Genomic DNA, 19,501 nt, shown 5'->3' with positions numbered 1-19,501 from the left:
AAAACACATAGATTAATTGACACGAGGTTGTTTCAATTTAAAAAGAAGTCTCAGTTTGTGCTCCTGTAAACGCAGTTACATTAAATACTTGATAGATTGAGTTTTGTCGTTCATAATGAAGTTCAAAATTGTGAGAGCAATTAAAAACAAATGTATATAACCAAACATATATGAGGGAAAATATATAGCTAATCAAACCAGATTTCTCACCAAAGAAACAAACACCACGTTCTTGAACATTTTATGTGATTCTTTGTTTCACCAATCTATCAATCTATAGGCAAATGGAACTGTTCTCCGAAGGATCTGGTGAGCCCTCCCGCCGGCAACTCCCCTCCATGGGTGGTAGCGGTGCCCATGTGTCTTTTCGCGACAAGGTTTTGGGAGGGAAGAAGACCACGTCAGTGAGAGAAACAGTGAATCTCATTGATCAAGGGAAAATGAAGATTGAGCATGTAAACGGAAATAGAATGCTACCAATGGTTGTTACTGATGCTTCCATCATCAGGGAGCTATGCTCTCCCTGGCAGGAAGCCTTGGTGATCTCTCTGTTGGGAAAGCGACTTGGGTACAGGACCATGAAGGCAAGACTAGCGTCAACCTGGAGGCTAGCGGGGGACTTTGATCTCTTGGATGTTGATAATGGGTTTTACATGGTTAAGTTCGATCTTGCTGGAGATAGAGCCAAGGTTATGGACGGAGGACCCTGGGTGATCTTCGATCACTACTTGGCAGTGGCTACTTGGAACAAGGAGTTTCTGTCTCCATTAGCTAGGGTTACTAAAACCTTGGCCTGGATTCGCATACCAGGATTAAATGTTGTGTTTTATGATGAGAGCTACCTCCTCGGGGTGGCGTCAGCCGTCGGCAAACCTATTAGGGTGGATTCAAATACCCTGCGAGCCGAGAGAGGAAAGTATGCTAGAATATGTGTGGAGCTGGACCTTACCCTTCCAGTTATTGGCAAGGTTTGCATTGAGGGTCACTGGCATAGAATTGAGTACGAGGGATTGCACATTATCTGTTCTAAATGTGGCTGTTATGGGCACTGGTCCAGGGATTGCATAGCGGCTCCATTGACTTTCATGCCGACACAACCGGCGGTTTCCTCCATGGCTGACGACCAAGGAAAGCAAGCAGGCTCTACTCGGGTAGCGGTGCCGGAAAGTGAGGCGAACGTAAAGCAATCAGAGACGGTTACAAATCTTGACGTCATTATGGGCACGGATTCGGTGGAGCATAATGAAAGCACATCAAAAGTTGACTCAGCAATTAGTGTGGCAACGGAAACTACTGATCCGGGGAACGAAATTTTAGGTGATTGGCTGGTGGTTACTAGAAAAAAGAGAGGCTCCAATAATCAGGGGAAAGTTTTAAGTGGAGGTAAAGTGGGCTCCAAGGAATCTCCCAATCCCAAGACTCCAATTCTGTTAAAAAAAACTGCTGCTATTTCAACAGAGGTTCTCCCCGTGGGCCCCGCGAGTGGAAAGGAAAAAGTGGAAAAGAAGGGGAAGGAGGTGAGTGGCACGCGTGAGCAAGATCGTGTGATGGCTGCGAAGGGAGAGACCATCCCATGTAGTGGTGGGGTCCAGCTATTAGAAAGGAATTTTGGGGACAAGGTGTGGATCAAAAAGAGGAAAGAGGGGCCCACCTTGATTTCAAAAGGTAATGCAAAGTCACAAAACTCAAAGTTCCTGGCCCCCACAGGTGATTTCCAATTGGGACTTAACGAAAAACCTCAACTTCAATCTTCAGAAAAGGATACTGCAACAAAAGTGAGGGAATACTTGAGAATGCATGGTGTTAAACCTATGATCTATGGACAAAATCCTTCTTTCTTGTCCATCGAGCAACCTGTTGTTGTCTTCCAAGCAGGTACAGAGGATGGGAGTGGGATGGGAACTAGACCACCAGACGAGACCTGTGGAGATACTCTGATGTTGGGGACTGCAGATGGGGTTCAGGAGAAAGGGTCTGCTCTACGTTCTAGCCATGGCGGGTTGCCGGGTTAATTGTCGGTGTTCTTGTTCCTCTCATAATATGGGTTTTAATGTCTGTACAACTAGATTTTTCAGTCCTTTCTTGGAATGTTCGTGGCGCAGCGAACGCGATGTCTAAACGACATATGAAAGAGATGGTTAAAAAGCACAAACCAGATCTTTGTTTTATTTTAGAAACTCATGTCCAGTTCTGTCAGCTTCAGAACTTCTGGCTCAAGTTGGGCTATACACCAGTGGGGATAGAAGAAGCTCAAGGACATGCAGGTGGTATTTGGGCTTTAGTTAGAACTGACGTTCGTAACTCTGTGTCGGTTCTTTTCTCTCATTCGCAAGCTATTACAGTTAGAATCTCTTCTGGCAGCTTGACCTGGGTTTGCTCAGGGGTGTATGCCAGCCCTATCCCTGTGAATCGGCAGTTGATGTGGGCTCATCTTCGGGATGTTGCCAATGGTCTGATGATGCCGTGGGTTCTGCTAGGGGATTTTAATGATATCTCTGCCTCCTCTGAGCAAAGGGGAGGTGTGTTCTCCCCGGCTCGTGCTCGGAATTTCGTGGATCATATTAACAGTTGCGGTTTGATGGACATTGGAGCCTCCGGGTTGCATTTTACGTGGTTCAGGAGTTGTGTGGGGAGATTACCTGTTCATAGAAGACTTGACAGGGCTCTTGCCTCCTTGAGTTGGAGAACCTGTTTCCCTGAGGGAGGTTTGGAGGTTCTTCCCCGGCTTCATTCCGATCATAGTCCCATTCTTCTTAGATGTGGTAGTAAGATTGAGAGTCGAGGTCAGCGTCCCTTCAGGTTTGAAGCAGCTTGGACCTTGCACCCCAGGTATAAGAAGGTTGTGGTAGACGCTTGGGCCAAAAGGAGGCCGCAAGTTCCAGATGCTCTTCAAGAGGTTCGTGTTGACTCCCTTGAGTTTAATCGGACTATCTTTGGTAACATTTTCCGGAGGAAAAAACATATTGAGAACTGTATTGCGTCTGTGCAAGCAAAGCTTGAAGCTGTTGATTCCGCTGCTCTTCTTCTCCAGCTGGAGAGGTTGAAAAAAGATCATGATGACATCCTTGCTCAGGAGGAGATGCTTTGGTTCCAAAAGTCTCGGGAGAAATGGGTCAGGTATGGAGATAGAAATACCGCTTTTTTTCATGCTCAGACAGTTGTCAGACGTAAGCGAAACCGTATTTCAAGCCTTGTTCTCCCTGATGGTTCCCGGTGTAATGATCCGGCTACGCTGCAGCAGGGTGCCATAGATTTCTTCAAGTCTCTTTTTGCTGACACAGTGGATATTGATACTGCTTGCTTGGCCACCCCTAATCTTCCCGTCATTCCGGCTAACCGCCTTCCATCTTTGATTCGGGAAGTTACTAAGAAGGAGGTTTTCTGTGCCCTCCAGCAGATGGGCTCCTTTAAGGCTCCAGGACCTGATGGGTTTCATGCTGCTTTCTTTAAGGAGTACTGGGATGTGGTAGGTGAGGATGTCTTTCACTATATTAAGCATGTGTTTGAGACTCAGCAGATTGATCCTGCTCTTGGGGAAACGTTGGTGGTTTTGATCCCTAAGTGTGATTGTCCGAGTACTTACAAGGATTTCAGACCAATTAGTTTATGTAATGTCCTCTATAAGCTGATTACTAAGATTTTGGTCAACCGAATCAGGCCTGTGCTTAATGACATTATTAGCCCTATGCAAAGTAGCTTTATCCCTGGGAGGTGCACTAGTGATAACGCAATTGCTTTGCAGGAGGTGGTTCATCACCAGAAGAAAGTTAGGAAGAAAGGTGGGAACTTGGTGTTTAAGCTTGATCTTGAAAAAGCTTATGACCGTGTTGACTGGAGATTCCTAGAGCAGACCCTTCTGGCGTTTGGCTTTCCTGGTGTGTTTGTTAACCTTATTATGACCTGCGTTAAGGCTTCTGATTTGTCCATCTTGTGGAATGGTGAGAGAAGCATCTCTTTCCCTGCCAAGAGGGGCCTTAGGCAGGGCGACCCGCTTTCCCCGTACTTGTTTGTGTTTTGCATGGAAAGGTTGAGCTCAGCGATTTCAACAGCAGTGTCTGAAGGTAGATGGGATCCAATTTGCACTGTTCGTAATGGACCAGGTTTGTCTCATCTATTTTTTGCAGATGATGTGTTGCTCTTTGTGAAGGCCAAGAACAACCAGGTGAGACTTCTGAAGGAGCTTCTTGACTTGTTCTGTCGAGCCTCAGGCATGAAAGTCAATGAAGCAAAATCTAAAATCTTGGGGTGTAATGGCATGAGTAATCAGAAGAAGAACAGGATAGCTGGCATTGCTGGGTTTCAATTTACGGCTGATATTGGCAAATACCTTGGCTTCCCAATTTTTCAGCGTCGTGTCATAGCTAGTGATTTTGAGTATATTTTTGATCGGATTAATGGGAGGCTCTCTGATTGGAAATGCAAGCTCCTTAATAGAGCGGGTCGTCTTACGCTTGCTCAGTCGATGGTGTCTTCCATGCCTGCCTATTGCATGAGCCAAGTGTGGCTTCCCCAAGGCACTTGTGATCGGCTAGATTCTGTTGTTAAGAATTTTATTTGGAAAGATCGGCATGGGCGAGGTATTAATCTGGTGGGATGGGATCAGGTGGCCAGACCGAAGCGTGATGGGGGCCTTGGTCTTCGAAGAGCTCGTGATCATAATGTAGCGTTGTTGGGAAAACAGATTTGGCAATTGGTGACTAATAGGGAGAAACCGTGGGTTAACATGATGAGAGCTTCTTACTTTCCTGATGCTGATTTCTTGTTTGCTGGAGATAGACCGGGTTCCCCGACTTGGAAAGCTTTTGTGAAAGCTCGTAACATTCTTCTCCCTGGGTTTGAATTTCAAGTGGGTGATGGTGGGTCCCGCTTCTGGTACTCTGCTTGGTGCTCGCCGACTGCCTTGTGTCACTCTGTACCGTATGTGGACATTCATGATAGAGAGACTTGTATTAAGGATATCTGGGATAATGGGGGTTGGAATTTTGATCGACTTTGGACTACCATTCCCGTTCAGATTGCAAACCACATTCAGAGTGTTGGGTGTCGTATTAACCGTCATGTTCAGGATGGCTATCGCTGGAAAGGTCATGTGTCAGGTCTGTATTCAACAGCAACAGGGTATAGGTGGCTCCTGGAGCAGCGTCAGTTGTTGGGGGATGTTCCATCGGACCCTAGCGCTAATTGTGTGTGGATTTGGAAGCTTAAAGTCCCTCTCAAGTGCTCCATGTTCATCTGGTCGGCATATCGGGAAGCCTTGCCTACTAACTTATGTCGTTTCCGGCGTGGCATGGGTGTGGAGGCGGCGTGCAGTCGTTGCACCAATGGAGACGAGACAGTGTTGCATTGCCTCAGAGACTGTGCAGCTGCTCGTACCATTTGGCAGCGAATAGGTTTTGACACGAATGGCGGTCTGTTTTCCAGGGTAGATGTGAAGGTTTGGCTTCGTGGTTTGCTTCTCCCGGTTAACCCGCTTGCGATGTCGACTATGTGGTGGGTGTGGCGCGCTCGTAATGTTTGGTGCATGGAGCAGAAGTTGATCCCTTGGCAAGCTTTAGTTGCGAACATTCATGCCATGGCCTCTGATATTGTGCGCGTGTTTGCTGCTGATGATGGCAGCCTCTTCCAGGTCCCGCGGCTAGTGAAGTGGACTCCAGGGCTCCACGATTGTGTGGTGGTGAATGTCGATGGCAGCGTCAGAGGAGAGCCCAGCCGGGGTGGTTTGGGTGGCTGCTTTCGGAGTGATCAGGGCCAATGGATGGGCGGCTTCTTTGGGTTCATGGATGATGCTTGTATCCTTCATCTTGAGCTGCAAGCGCTCTTCCATGGTTTGTCCATTGCGTGGGAGCGTGGGTACAGGAGAGTGGACTGTCAATCCGACTCCTTGGATGCAGTAACGTTGGTTCAGTCAATGCCTCCTTCTACACATCTTTATGCATCTCTGATCTGGGATATCAAAGACCTCCTAGACCGGGATTGGTTGGTGTATCTTCACCATACTTTGAGAGAAGGTAATGCGTGCGCGGATTGCTTGGCTAAACATGGAGCAGGTCAAGGCGAGGCCTTGGTGGTGATTGAACACCCCCTTCCTAGCTTGGGGTTGTTTCTTCTCGCGGATGCGTCGGGTTTCTCCTCTATGAGGACGTAGTTTTTCTCTTTTTTCAGCTCATGTACCAAAAAAAAAAAAAAAAAAAACCAGATTTCAAAAATAAAATAAAATTCAGAGGATGTTATATAAGGTGACTTTAATTTGGATTTGGGAAAAGCAATACCAAACATACTGCCCAGACAGCCTCAAATCATATTTATCAATGAGACTAAGAATGAAACTTAATTAATTGAGTTATAAACTTTAAATTAAGTGCATGTTTGAATACGTGGTAAAAAAATATGGCGAGTTAAAATTATAATGGATAAAACTAACTTCCTTTAACTTTATTGTCCATTATAATTTCATTTTCACCGTGATTTTTAGTCATATATCTAAACATGCGCATAAGAATATGACACAGCTACAGGACAGCTATATGTGAAGGATATATGATTCTAATAATTTTTTAATTATACTTGTATACTTTACTTTCTAAAATCTAAAAGGCACTCTTTACTAGAAGACAAATGAGGTTCATAATGCGGGATTATGGATTGCATCGATCTAACTGTTCTAAGTTATCTCTATTAATCAATTCTAAGTTCTTTACTCCCCGAGTAAATACGTTCTTTTAAAAAAAGTTCAAAAAGAGAAAAGGAGTAGACAGATGCATCCCCCCAAATCATCAAGACTTAAAGTAGCGTTCAAGAGTAAGAAAAAAAAAACAACACAACACCCTTATCTATGTATGTTGATATTTTTTATAGGAAAAATACATATATTAAAACGAAGTACAAATGGTACTTCAACCTAATACATGTAGAGTCATAAAGAAATAATTAGGTGAATTAAAAATTACATCACAAGAATCATTCCTAGAGGAAAGACATTAAAAACTTGCCTCATTTTGATTATATGGATTACATTATATCATTGAATTAGATCAACACCACGAGTCCCAAATTCATGCGGATAATTAAGTTGCCAAACTCAGCTTCGAGATTAGCTTAAGGCTATGTTTGACATGTCATTTCAGCTAGCTTATAGCTTATTTGACTAGCTTAACACTTATTTGACTAGCTTAAAAGTTCTTTAAAAATGTTTGGCGTAGGAGCTTATTTCAGTAGCTTAAAGCTTTAAGCTATAGGCTACCTTAAGTACCTTAAAGCTTAAAGCTTATAGCTTATTAAATATATTCTCATTATTATCCTTATTATTTAATTAAAATTCCACCTTAAGCCTTATATATATTTTTACTAAACATATTTACTTATAAGTTATCACACTTGTCTTATTATGGGATGCAAGATGATATTTTTTTATTATTACTTTGGAATAAAACAAATAATTTTATATTACAAATTACAAATTATTTGTTTTATTCTATTTAATTTAATAAAAATATAGATTAAATAAGTAAAAATTAATATTATATTTTAAGATAATAAATAACTGTGAAATTAAAATATTTATAATAATTTTAATATTAATACTCCCTCCGGTCCTTTTTATAAGAAACACTTTGGAGATTTTTCTTGGTCCTTTTTATAAGAAACACTCTTATAAAATTAAGTCAAATAATCAATATCAATGCAAAGGGACTTATTCCCAATACAAAAATATGGAGGGAAATTGCAAGCACTCAATAGGTATGATCAACATTTATGGTAATTAGCATGATTGTTCTTGTATAAAGGAAAAAACATCATTGGAATTAAGCATAGTAGTTAATTTTATAAAAAATATTAGTTTGCTTGGTTTGTGTGATTTTGTCCAAATTTTTCTTATAAAAAGGACCGGAGGGAGTATCATATAGGTATTAATGTGAAAATAAAGTAATGTTAAATATTATAAAAACAATTATACAAGTATGTCCTTTTATGTTATGTAACAATTCCAGCTTGTTTAACAGCTAGTTTTACTAAACACTTTTGTTCCAATTACGTAGCTTTTCAGCTATCAGCTAGCTTTTCAGCTTTCAGCTAGGCGTGTCAAACTTAGCCTAAGAGTAAAGATGCTTTCCTCCTAACCTTTTTCAACTTCTTATAAAGTTATCTCATTGTCTCTTGGATTACTGGAGGTTTTGTCGATTATTATGTGTTTTATTACTTATCTATCTTCTATTATAAGAATTTTTAGTGGCATATCTCATGTCACTTAATATAAGACTCTCTACTTGATTTCAAAAAATAACATTATTATGTTCCATATTTACTCTTTATATTTAGTATTAACTTTTAATTTGGAAATTTTAACTTTTCAGTCAAACTTCTAAATTTTCTTAGGGAATTATTATTCAAACCCCTCCCCCCATCTATTCAGACCCCCCCCCCCCCAAAATGTGTGAATTATCAAAAATGCGCTTAATGAAAAAAAAAATCCAAATACCCCTCCCTCCCTTCCCACCTTCTTTGTCTTGGTTTCTTCTAAACCCCCTCCCCCTCCACCCCCCCCCCTCCTCAATACAAATTTCCAAACTCATACCCATTATAGCAACCTCCAAACCCATCAACCTCTCCTCTGCTCCCACCGTTGGCCACCACCATAGACGCCACTGTCTTCGTCGTCGCCGTCGTCTCCTCTCTGCTACTGTTTGTCGTCGTCTGTAAAGGTAACTGCTGCATTTCCCGATTCAGATTTGTCGCGTCTTAAACGTGCGTTACAAACGCTCGTTACAAGTGCGTTTGTAACGCTCTTAACGAGTGCGTCTCCAACGTTGTTTGTAACTGCGCTTTGTCGTTGATTTTTTTGTTTTTTTGTATTGACGCACCATCAAACAGCGTCTACGACGAGGATGCATGTTCATAGTGCAATTATTTGCAGTTCAGAACCAGTAAAATGTTTGTGTATTTGTTCATTTAAGAATGAGTTTCCCTGAATCATATGAAGTGGATATGCATGGAGAAAAGGTACCTGAAAACAAAGTGAAAGATAGACAGTTAGCCAACGTAAATGCCAGCGATGATGTGTCAATTGCCGCGAACTACACAGAGCAATTTACCACAGACAGGGTATTTTCATATACCTTCACTAATGAGTATAGTTTAATTGTCCTGAATTTATATGTGATACCTATATGTTTGAATGTATGCAGGTTTTTGTTACTCAGGATGAGCTTATGGATTGGGTTAAAGCTGTAGGAAAGCAATTAGGCTTTGTGATCATTATAAGAAGGTCTGATTGCGGGAGCAAGGGCCGTGGGAGTAAAAGTAGACAGTTGGCTATATTGGGGTGCGAGATGGGTGGCAAGTACAAACCGTACAAGCCTGAGTTGAAGCGGAAGGGGATATGAACCAAGAAATGGGATTGTCTGTTCAGGCTCAAGGCGAGACGCACATCAGAAGATGGTTTGTGGAGGTTGACTGGTTTACGTGGAGACCATAACCATAAGCTAGCTGAGAATCTGCATGACCATGCCTGTGTCGGTCGCATTACAAGTGAAGAAAAGGATATGCTGGGTAAAATGGTTGACAAAATGGTCAAGCCAGGTAACATGCTGCTGGCATTGAAGAGTGCCAACCCTCAAAATCTGACCACCATACGGCAAGTGTACAATGAGCGGATGACACACATGAGGGCATTGATAGAGATCCAGCACTTGATGAGGTTGTTGGAGGAAGACAGGTACACGCACTAGTCTAGATCTGAAGAGGGTTCCACTGTGATCCGCTCCTTATTATGGGCACATCCAGTTTCCATCCAGCTGTTCAACCAATTTCCTACTATTGTCTTGCTTGATAGCACGTATAAGACAAACAAGTATAGGATACCGCTCTTGGAGATGGTTGGTATGACTTCCATTGGATTCACATACACCATCGCATTTGGCTACACGTGCAATGAGCGTGAAGCTGAAGTTACATGGACGCTTCAAAAGCTGAGGGGGTTGATACTTAGAGAGGAGGATATGTCTAAAGTCATCATTACTGACAGAGACCAAGCTTTGATGAACGCAGTTGAAGCAACATTCCCTACAACTACTCACTTACTATGCCAATTCCATATTTCTATGTGCATGAAGGAAAAGTGCAAGCTGACTATCCAACCGAAGGAGATGTGGGATGATGTCGGGGACGCATGAAATAAAGTCATGTATTCTAAATCAGCAGAGGAGTTTAATGTTAGTATGAACTTCTTGCGTGCGCTAACTGGGGAGAAGTCTGAGTTCATGCAATGCATGAAGGATACTTGGTTGTCGGTTAAGCATAAGTTTGTGAAGTATGCTATTGACCTTTATATGCACATGGGTAACACAACTACAAACATGTACATTCTTATACACTGACATGCAATTTTCTATTATTCATTAAGCACGTATTAATGTTATTCCTTTTTACACATGGTGGAAGGTGCACATGCTAAACTCAAAGCGTGCATCAAAGATAGCAAAAGTGACATGTGTGCGGCTTGGGCGGCTATACATAGGTGCACACTTCTCCAACATACAAAGATTAATGCTGCTTTTCAGGCAAGTATATTCATCAAGGAGCATACATTCAAGGAAAAGTTGTATGACAACTGGTGTGGTCTAGTGTCAAGATATGCACTTATGTTGATCGCAAAAGAGTACGCGCGTGTGGGAAAATGCAGTTGTACTATCAGGAAGACGCATGGCCTCCCTTGTTCATGTTAGCTTGCGACCATGAATTCTATTCCATTGACGACAGTTGACCAACATTGGAGGAGGCTTACAACAACAGCTGTACCTGATGAATCCCAACCTATTATGGGATTGAGCAGTACAACAGAGTTGGAGGTCATTGCGAAGATGTTTGAAGAGGCTAATGTTCTGAGGAGACAAGCTATCAAAGAGAGGCTTCGGGAGATTGCATACCCAGATCAGACTTCTTTGTGTCCTCCTCCAAACAAGTTTCCTACAAAGGGTCGGCCTGGTGAACTTAAGGGTTCAACTAGACGTCTTCCTAGCAGTAAGGTCACTAAGGTGCCTAAAACCCGCTCAACAAAGCGGAAGAGCTTAACACCGAAACAATTTGCACCAAAGAAGAAAGGTAAGAGGATGGCAAGCAAGTCACCTAGGCTCCCCCCACCGGCCCCTAAACCTAAAGTTTACTCAGTCAACTACATTCATGAGATGCCCGAATTCCTCCGTGAACATGTAATTGACATTGTGAATGTTGAAGATGATGGGAATTGTGGATATAGATGAATTGCTTCTTTGATGGGCAAGGGGGGAAATAACTGGCATGAAGTTCGGCATGAAATGATAAGGGAGCTTACATCACGCAAGGCAGTTTACCTTGATTTGTATACCACAAACAAACATTACGATCAGGTACTGCAAGCCTTGCGTCTTGCTCCGAGGGAGATTGCAACAATGGACAAGTGCTTAAGCATGCCTGATATGGGCCACATTGTACCAGATTCTGCTTGTGACCTTGTCAGCTAAGGGGTGATCCACATACCTTCCTCTCATCGGTCCAGTGCCACATCCGTCAGAGCACCAGATTGTATGTTTGCTCCTTGTCAACAACAACCATTGGGTGAAGGTACTTTTCATTATTATATTTAGTATACATTCACATTACATAACATTATAAGGTAATTAACAATATAAATCATCATTTTGTAGGCGCATATGTCAAGTGACTTTCCTTTGCCGGTGATTAATCCACAATGGCGCTATCATTGTACCGTTGAAGCTTGTGGTTGGGAGCGACCATACCTGGATCGCATGCCCAGATTTGTGGAGAACATACCTGGATCGCAGAGCAATGAAATCATAGATCTCGCTGATGACTAGTTTATTTATGTTGTAATGTTGTAATAGTGAATTTGCCAATTGCGGACGTTGTTGTAATGTAACAATGTAACATTATTATAATAATGTAAGATTGTCATTACCTGTTTCATTTTGAGGTTGTGTGTGTTTCCGTTTTAGATTCTATTTCTGTTATTGTCTGTCAAGTTTCTATTATATGTCGCGTATCGAACGTGCGTCTCAACCGCACTTTGACCATGCGTCACAGACGCAATCAGAACGTGCGATAAAACCTGCTGGTATTAATTTATCGCACCTTCTACGAGTGTCAACGACGCTTGTTCATGGTACGTCTTCATCGCCCTTGAAAAAGTACGACAACACACTGCCTAGAGTGCGTTCGAAAGGGGTATTTTCGAGAATGTAGTATTTCCTTGGGTCTGAATAGATGTGGGGGGAGGAGTCTGAATAACAATTCCTATTTTCTTATTCAACTTTTGAACCAAATTTTTTTTCATTAAAATCCGCTAATCTCAAATCTTTTATCAAGACTTTTTGAATTTTCCTTTTCTTCGAGAAATAAAATTTTAAAATCATTTTTTTTCTATTTTAAATATGAGAGATTTTAAAAGTTTGTTAGTGTTGGAGAGAATCTTTGAAGAGATAAGAAATAGTGGAATAAAATTAAAATAAATGATTAACTTTAAATACGGGTACATGTGGAAGATTGAATAACATTTTTTAAAATAAAAATATTAAATAACTTCATTCATGTTTTCTTGATAAGCGTAATTGTCTAAACATGACCTTATAATAGGGGACAGAGGGGGAGTATGTATTAAGTGTGGTAATAACGAACTTAATTTCCCTTGAGGGTTACATGCGGCTATTTATCGCTGAGAGATATTACCCTAGGATTCTTGGACTCCCATAGGTTATCTATTGGCTTTTATGGTTGGGTATCTTGAAGAATGGCCTTGGAAGGCGCGGTGGACTTGATCCTCCCTTTCGACTTGGTTATCATTGGGTGATATATAACTCAAGAGGGACATCTTAATATTCTTTTTGATCTTTTTCTACTCCTCTTCATAGAACTAAAGACTACACTATCAACGATGTCCACCAAAGATCTTCTTTACACATGTCAATACTACATTAGCTGATTTTTTTGTCAACTTCTCCTTAAACGCTACCCCAAATGAAATTAGGAAAAACATGAATTGGAGGAAAGCAACATTCAAACAGGAACAGGAGCATTCTACCCTGAGCAACGAAAGGAAAGCATGACATGCAATTTTTCTAAAGAGGAATTCATTGAAAGCAGAATCAAGGTAACCTAGAGGACAATACATCATTCAGAACAATAGCATGAAGCTTCGAGGGAACCTTCTCAATCAAAATAGTATCGGAGATTAAACTAGAGTTCATAGCTACATAATTCGCCACATTATTGCCAACTCTACGAACAAACGAAAAATCAAAAGAAACAAAGGACTAGACCAAGTCTCTACAATCTCTAAGAATGGAAAACAAGTAAGAACTACCCTCTGAACATCTGCTCCAAGACTTATACAACCTCAAATAATCAGTTTCAAAGCAAACATGCCGGAAACAATAGAGGTCTAAGGCCATGGTGAGAGAGAGAGCATCCCCCGAAACGCAACAACAATGACCATAACCTCCCTATTATGATTGCAAGCAATGAACCAAAAAAAAAAACTAAAATTCACGAGGTTGAAAAGGAGACATCGAAATTCAGTTTGATTACCACTTCAGCAAGCCTCCGCCAGTTGGAGGCTACGTACAGAAAGAGCAGGCTTGTGGGAGCGAATAATAAGAGGAAAATACAAAGTGCAGAATGGAGTGATTCGAGGGGCACCAAGCAGACATGTCTCAAATTGGTGGAAGGATATCCATAAATCATGCTTTGATAGTCAAGATGACAAGTGGTTTAATGAAGCAATATCCAAAAAAATAGGTGAGGGTGACAATACCAGCTTCTAGCATGACCTTTGGTGTGGTACAGTGGCTCTTTCCTCTAAATTCAATCGCTTGTTTCGTTTGTCTACTCAACAGGATTTTATGATCAAGGATTTAGGGTCCTGGTCAAATGGAATTTGGAATTGGAATTTTTCTTGGCGCAGAAGCTTAAATTCAAGGGAGGCCACGTGGTTAGAGGGGCTATTGACCAAAATTAATTTCATCCATTTCAGGAGAGGAGAAGCCGATAGTTGGGTTTAGTGTCAAGTCTGCTTACATGTTAATTACGGGCCTTCAGCAAGCAAATCATGTTCCTGCTTTCAATACTATTTGGCATATTTCGGCTCCTTCCAATGTTAAAGCTTTTGTGTGGAGGGTTCTTTGGGGTCGGATTCAAACTCGGGTTGATCTCTCTAGAATAGGATTATATTTTGTTGGTGATGATTTGAAATGTCCTCTGTGCCAATTGGAAGATGAATCAGTAGATCACCTCTTGTTTTGTTGCGTCCATGCTTCTACTTTATGGTACAAATGCTACAAATGGATGGGTCTTGTGACCGTCCTTCCTGGTGAATGCAGTTCACACTTGTTTCAACATGCTTGTGAACCTTGGAATAAAAAACAGAGGACTGCTTGGTGGGATGTCTGGTGTGCAGTAGTTTGGTCGGTTTGGGGATGGAGGAATAAGGTAGTGTTCTGCAATGAGGCCCCGGATTGGTCCAATGCTTTGGATATTATCCAATGGAAGTCTTGGAAATGGATTTCTGCTCTAGAAAAAGATTTTCAATGCTCTATTTTTAAATGGATTTCCGACCCTTCATCTTGCCTGAGTCAAATTGGGCATTAATCTTGCTGGCTGGAGTCGGGGCTTTGTATTGAACCTCTTTCTTCGACTCTTTTTGTATTTTTTTTTTCTAGTTCTTCTTATCTTTGGCTTTTACTTTGTATTGTTCCTGTTTGGGTTTTTAGCACCCCTTGTACTATCTATTAATACATCATTGCTTAACAAAAAAAAAAGTAGGAAGGCTACACACAATGAACGAAGTTGGGCATCGAGAAGCTCAGAGGACCCAACATGGCAACTCACACCAGCACCGTCTTGCAGGAGGGAACCAACCCGCGGAAATTTTAGTTCATGAGTTAAAATGATTTTTCTCAAATAAATTTAATTTTAGCACAAAAGAAGAGTTTCTTATGTGTCAATTTTTTAGGGATCCAAAAAAGATTATTTTTTATACACAATAGTGTAAAGCAATTTTACATTAACATCCATTTATATCCGAGCTGTGATTTATACACACCGCAACCCACTTTCCACTTTCATTTTCTATCTATTTCACTCTTCTCTATTAATCAAATCATCTATAATATCTTTAGTTTTTTTTTTTCCTATCTCTCTCCTCCTTCACCTATAACCCTCATCATCGTCGTTACTATATTGCTCACGACCTGACACTGACAATCTTGTTGCACGATGAGAGCTGCACATTTGTGAGCGATACATATATACATTTAATGCATGAAAGTTGACTTCACCAATCTTTCTTGTAAAGTGACTCAGCAATCACATGACCATATCTTCTAACCATATCTTGTACAAAGTTTACTGTTTGAGAATTATTTTCCACCATTAGATTCTTTAAATATTTTTGAATCACATAACCCTTGAAACAAACAGTTAGAAGTTGGGAACCTTCATCATTATGACTATGTGATGCTGATGCAGAAAAGAAAAGAAAGGGAAGAGATTGTGTAATATGTTACAATGTCTACAAAAGAATAAAGAGAAACAGAGAGACTGTTACCACTAATGTGTTGTGTGAAAGACTTGTGTTTGGATTTCCTTTGAACTCAACTGACCCAAGTTGGATTTCACGTGTCAAAATCTTAGCTTCTTCAATCCATATTGAACTCAATGTGACAATATCTTACTTATTCGTTAGTACCTTGAGATATGTGAAATCACATTTGTTTTTGTGTCCATGCAAAAACATACACAACATGGACAAACTCAGGACTGCATATTGCACAATATGAGGAGCAGACTACAGGTACGGAAGAAAACTAATCAAATCACAGAAGGAAAAAATACCTTCTGGTCCAAACCAAGTCAAGAATCATATATCTGAGAAAAGCTTCATGGTTGAGGCCAAGTAATATAATAATACTTCATCAATTTCGCTGTTGCACTTAAATAAGAAAGCATCAAGCATAGCAACTAAAAATTGATATTTTCTTTTGTAAAGGAAACAAGCATTTGATGGCTCGCTGTTGCACTTAAATAAGAAAGCATCAAGCATAGCAACTAAAAATTGATATTTTCTTTTGTAAAGGAAACAAGCATTTGATGGCACTAGCACCAGCTCCAAAGTCCAAAGGGCAAAGTTCAATCCTATCATATCTCTTAATTGAAAACTATCTACTAGTTGACCAAACAACGTTCCAGCAAAGTAAAGAATTCAGTAGAGTTGGAGTTGAATTATGCTTTTTTAGAAGATACTCAAACTCTGATTTATGTGCAAGTTTAGACAGGAAAAAATGTTCTGTGAAGCAAACAAATGTCATGTGATATGAAGTTCCAGGAAATACAAGTCATTATGTAATAATAGATATGAAGTTCCAGACTTCCAGCAAACTACAGGACATTTGTCCCTAGAAATGCTGTGAGTGGAAACTGAGAGCTTCAGAGACATTATGCTGAAATGAAATTTCAAAGAGAGAAACAAGAATCAAGAATTTTCATTGTAAAACTTGTCAACTTACTTATAAACTTGACCATGAGAGAGAGACCCATAAAAAACATTTTTGTGAACCATACTAAAAGCCGTAAAGGAAACTCCTTATCTATGTTTGGAAACTCATTCAGAAACCACGTTTAAGCCAAAATCTTTGTGAAGAGAAGCTACTTCCCTTAGCTTTTCCAATAGTAGAATCGATTCTGGATCTTGGTGACATAAAACTGAACATACACTAACAGCCCCTCCTTGACACTGTAGGATTTAGTTGAATCTGAGAAGTTCTGCCACAATTAGAGTTATTTAGTGCAAAGCTGGGAAATATATTCACCATGACACCTGATGGTTAAGCAAATAGGACATAGCAGATTGAAAGAATACAATAAGCTATTCATTTTTACATCATTCATGCTGTACTCTATTAACAGTCAAGTATTACAAGAATCATTGCCTAAAACTAAAAGCAAGAGAAAGCATTATATCATATAAAATTAACCCAGTAAATACATTTGATTTTTCCACAAGTGATTCTTTAGAGTCATACCTTTAACCCAGAACACAAGTGCAATTGAAGAGAGTTCAGTAACATGTCACTATGCTGGCACCCAACAAGTGGAAGCATACAATATGCGCCCCTTCCAACCTAGAAGCATCCAATTGTGATCTTCATTGAAGACAAAATCTTTGTGGTACCATGCTCTTAACCTGCCTCTAAATAAGGCCATTATCTCCTTATCCAGTGGGATTTGCCTAAAACCAGCTCTTACATTCCTAGTCTGCCATTGTTTGTATGTCTCAGGCCTCTCAACCCTCTCAAAACCTTCACAAGCCACAACATTCATAATCTCCCGACCTAAAAACTCTCTCTCAAGCATCAACCTCCATTCATTTGTGCGCGATATGAGAGTATCAAACATGTCATACATTGCGGAATAATGGAAAAGTGCCTCCTTGAAGCGTGTGGCGAAGAAAGGGGCATTGTAAGATCCATTTACTATGTTTTGCGTAAAAATATCCGGATTCATCTTCCTGATTAAACTCAGAACTTCATTTCTAGGACTGTTCACTTCAATTGTTTCATCGTGCAGATTTTTGAACCTTACCAGAGTGTTCACAGCAAGTATTTCATTGCTTTTAATATCAAGGTCTTCGATTCGAATGGTTTCCCAGTTGCGTGATGCTAATGCCTTGTACTCAAAGGGAACATGAAAACGCTCACAGTAGCTAGCTAGACGCCGACCGGTTTCCTCAATTCTTTCTGCCGGGCGAAAACCGGCTTGAGGATACTCTATTCCTGTTATCCTTAGCTTGGGAGGACCACCCTCTCTTTTTGACAAAATCTTGATGAGAATCGGCCACTGGAAACCATACAGAATACCAAAATCAATGATGTGAAGGGTTTCTGCCTTTTCAGCTATCTTCAAAATCATCTTATTTGAAAAGAAATGTGCAAATTTCTTGAAAGGGCAAGCAGATATAAAAACTTGGTAAGCTTTTAGGTAATCAGCAGCAGTGAACTTCTTGAGGCTCATGTAGAATATTTTGGTTCCAGTACCATCTCCATCCAAGCGTGCCTCGAGGCCACTGGCAAAGTAATGAGCCAATCTCTGTGATGAATCACCAAACTCATAAGAATGCTGCCTAATCTGCTTCAGAAGTTCATGAGCAGTCCTGTAATCATTGGAGGACACAGCTTGTGCACAAAGAGTCAAAAGGGTCCTCATATCCACTGTCTCCTTCTTCCTTCCATTTCTCTTGGAACGAGGCTTGAATCCATCAGACGAATGCGGTTGTTGTTCTTGTTCCTCCACTTCTGTGCTACTCTCCTGCACAACTGGTTCAGCACACAGTGGTACATTTTCAATACTAAGCAACACCCGGTCAAACATTTCAGATATTTCACCACCATCATCAGAACTAACCGCAGATTGCTTGTTGCTTCTTCTTTCTTCATCATCCCTGTCTTCACGCACATGATTCTTCCTATTCTTCAACAACCCATTTGAATTTGAATTTGAATTTGAATTCTCCCTAGGACCATGATCCACCTTGACTCCTTCCCTTCCCTTAGGCAATTCAGACACCTTGCCGCTCTCAAGACCAGTGAAAAACTGAGTACTCTGAGGAAGAAACTTACTAGCTTCCTCTAACCCTCTTCTAAACTGCAACACAGAATCGACATCACTAAAGATATTCTCAGATAAAAGCTTGGATACAGAAGAATCCAAATCCAAATTCAAAACCCCATCACTAGTTTTAGTCAAAGATTGCGAAGCAACAACAACATGAGAGTTCGTTTGAGAAATCGAAAGCGCAGAACAATCACCAGAAACAGAGGAAACAGGGGAATCAGGGGAAAGAAACCTCATTCCATGAGAATTGGCGCTGCTTCCAGAATCAGCATTCGAACAATCACCATCCAGCGGGTGTTGATTGGGAGAAAGAGGCAATTCAGCTTCTAAGGCATCATAGAAGGCTCTCTCCGTGTGTTGCAAGCTCAGTGGATCGTAGCACATACATGGCTTCTGCTCAAAGTTCTCTTCCATGAGAATCTGGCTGATGTACTTCACAGTTTCCGAGAAATCGGTGTCCTCCATGGAAGGATCCGCCGCCGCGGAACCCGACGACGGAAGAACCGGCTCCGAGTCGGAGACAGGGTTCGGAAGAGGGCCCACATCGAGAAAAGGATCAGTGAAATTGACGAGGTTGTCGGAGTGGTTGGGACCGGAGACAAGTACTAGGTTGCCTTCATCGTCGAACTCGTAGCCGATTCCGACGATGTTGGGATCCATAGCTGCTTCTGTGACATGAAGGTGGAAGAAGCAGAAGCAGAGGTTTAGAATATATAATGGAGTATGAGAAAACAAACGAAAAGTACTACAAAACAAAAAACTGTACTGTGAGTAAGTGAGTGAGTGACCCTAAAGGGCCTGAACTATAGGACGTGTAGGAGAGCTAGATTTGCCATCCCAACTATTA

At 41.0% G+C, this 19,501-nt stretch overlaps 4 protein-coding genes across 4 annotated transcripts; 3 read left to right on the top strand and 1 right to left on the bottom strand.

Moving 5' to 3' along the window:
* The first annotated feature begins 284 nt into the window (after positions 1 to 284).
* LOC130744380 (uncharacterized) lies at positions 285 to 1,068 on the top strand. Its single transcript, XM_057596572.1, has 2 exons — positions 285 to 981; positions 1,058 to 1,068. Exons 1-2 carry the CDS (start codon positions 285 to 287, stop codon positions 1,066 to 1,068), a joined length of 708 nt encoding a protein of 235 aa, XP_057452555.1.
* A 7,884-nt stretch (positions 1,069 to 8,952) lies between these two features.
* LOC130744379 (protein FAR1-RELATED SEQUENCE 5-like) lies at positions 8,953 to 10,169 on the top strand. Its single transcript, XM_057596571.1, has 4 exons — positions 8,953 to 9,099; positions 9,183 to 9,337; positions 9,407 to 9,712; positions 9,830 to 10,169. The coding sequence occupies exons 1-4, from the start codon at positions 8,953 to 8,955 to the stop codon at positions 10,167 to 10,169; spliced, it is 948 nt and encodes a 315-aa protein (XP_057452554.1).
* Positions 10,170 to 14,064: 3,895 nt separating this feature from the next.
* LOC130744377 (uncharacterized) lies at positions 14,065 to 14,634 on the top strand. Its single transcript, XM_057596570.1, has one exon. It carries the CDS (start codon positions 14,065 to 14,067, stop codon positions 14,632 to 14,634), a length of 570 nt encoding a protein of 189 aa, XP_057452553.1.
* Positions 14,635 to 16,363: 1,729 nt separating this feature from the next.
* Positions 16,364 to 19,409, bottom strand: LOC130743413 (scarecrow-like protein 33). The gene is made up of 2 exons (XM_057595648.1): positions 17,067 to 19,409; positions 16,364 to 16,806 (listed from the first exon to the last, which is right to left on the bottom strand). Exon 1 carries the CDS (start codon positions 19,312 to 19,314, stop codon positions 17,116 to 17,118), a length of 2,199 nt encoding a protein of 732 aa, XP_057451631.1. The 5' UTR covers positions 19,315 to 19,409; the 3' UTR covers positions 16,364 to 16,806; positions 17,067 to 17,115.
* Between the last annotated feature and the right edge of the window lie 92 nt (positions 19,410 to 19,501).

Source organism: Lotus japonicus, chromosome 3 (assembly GCF_012489685.1).
Source record: "Lotus japonicus ecotype B-129 chromosome 3, LjGifu_v1.2".
NCBI classification, from domain to species: Eukaryota; Viridiplantae; Streptophyta; class Magnoliopsida; order Fabales; family Fabaceae; genus Lotus; species Lotus japonicus.
The sequence above is the reverse complement of the archived record's forward strand: the minus strand, read 5'-3'. Positions and strand labels throughout refer to the sequence as shown.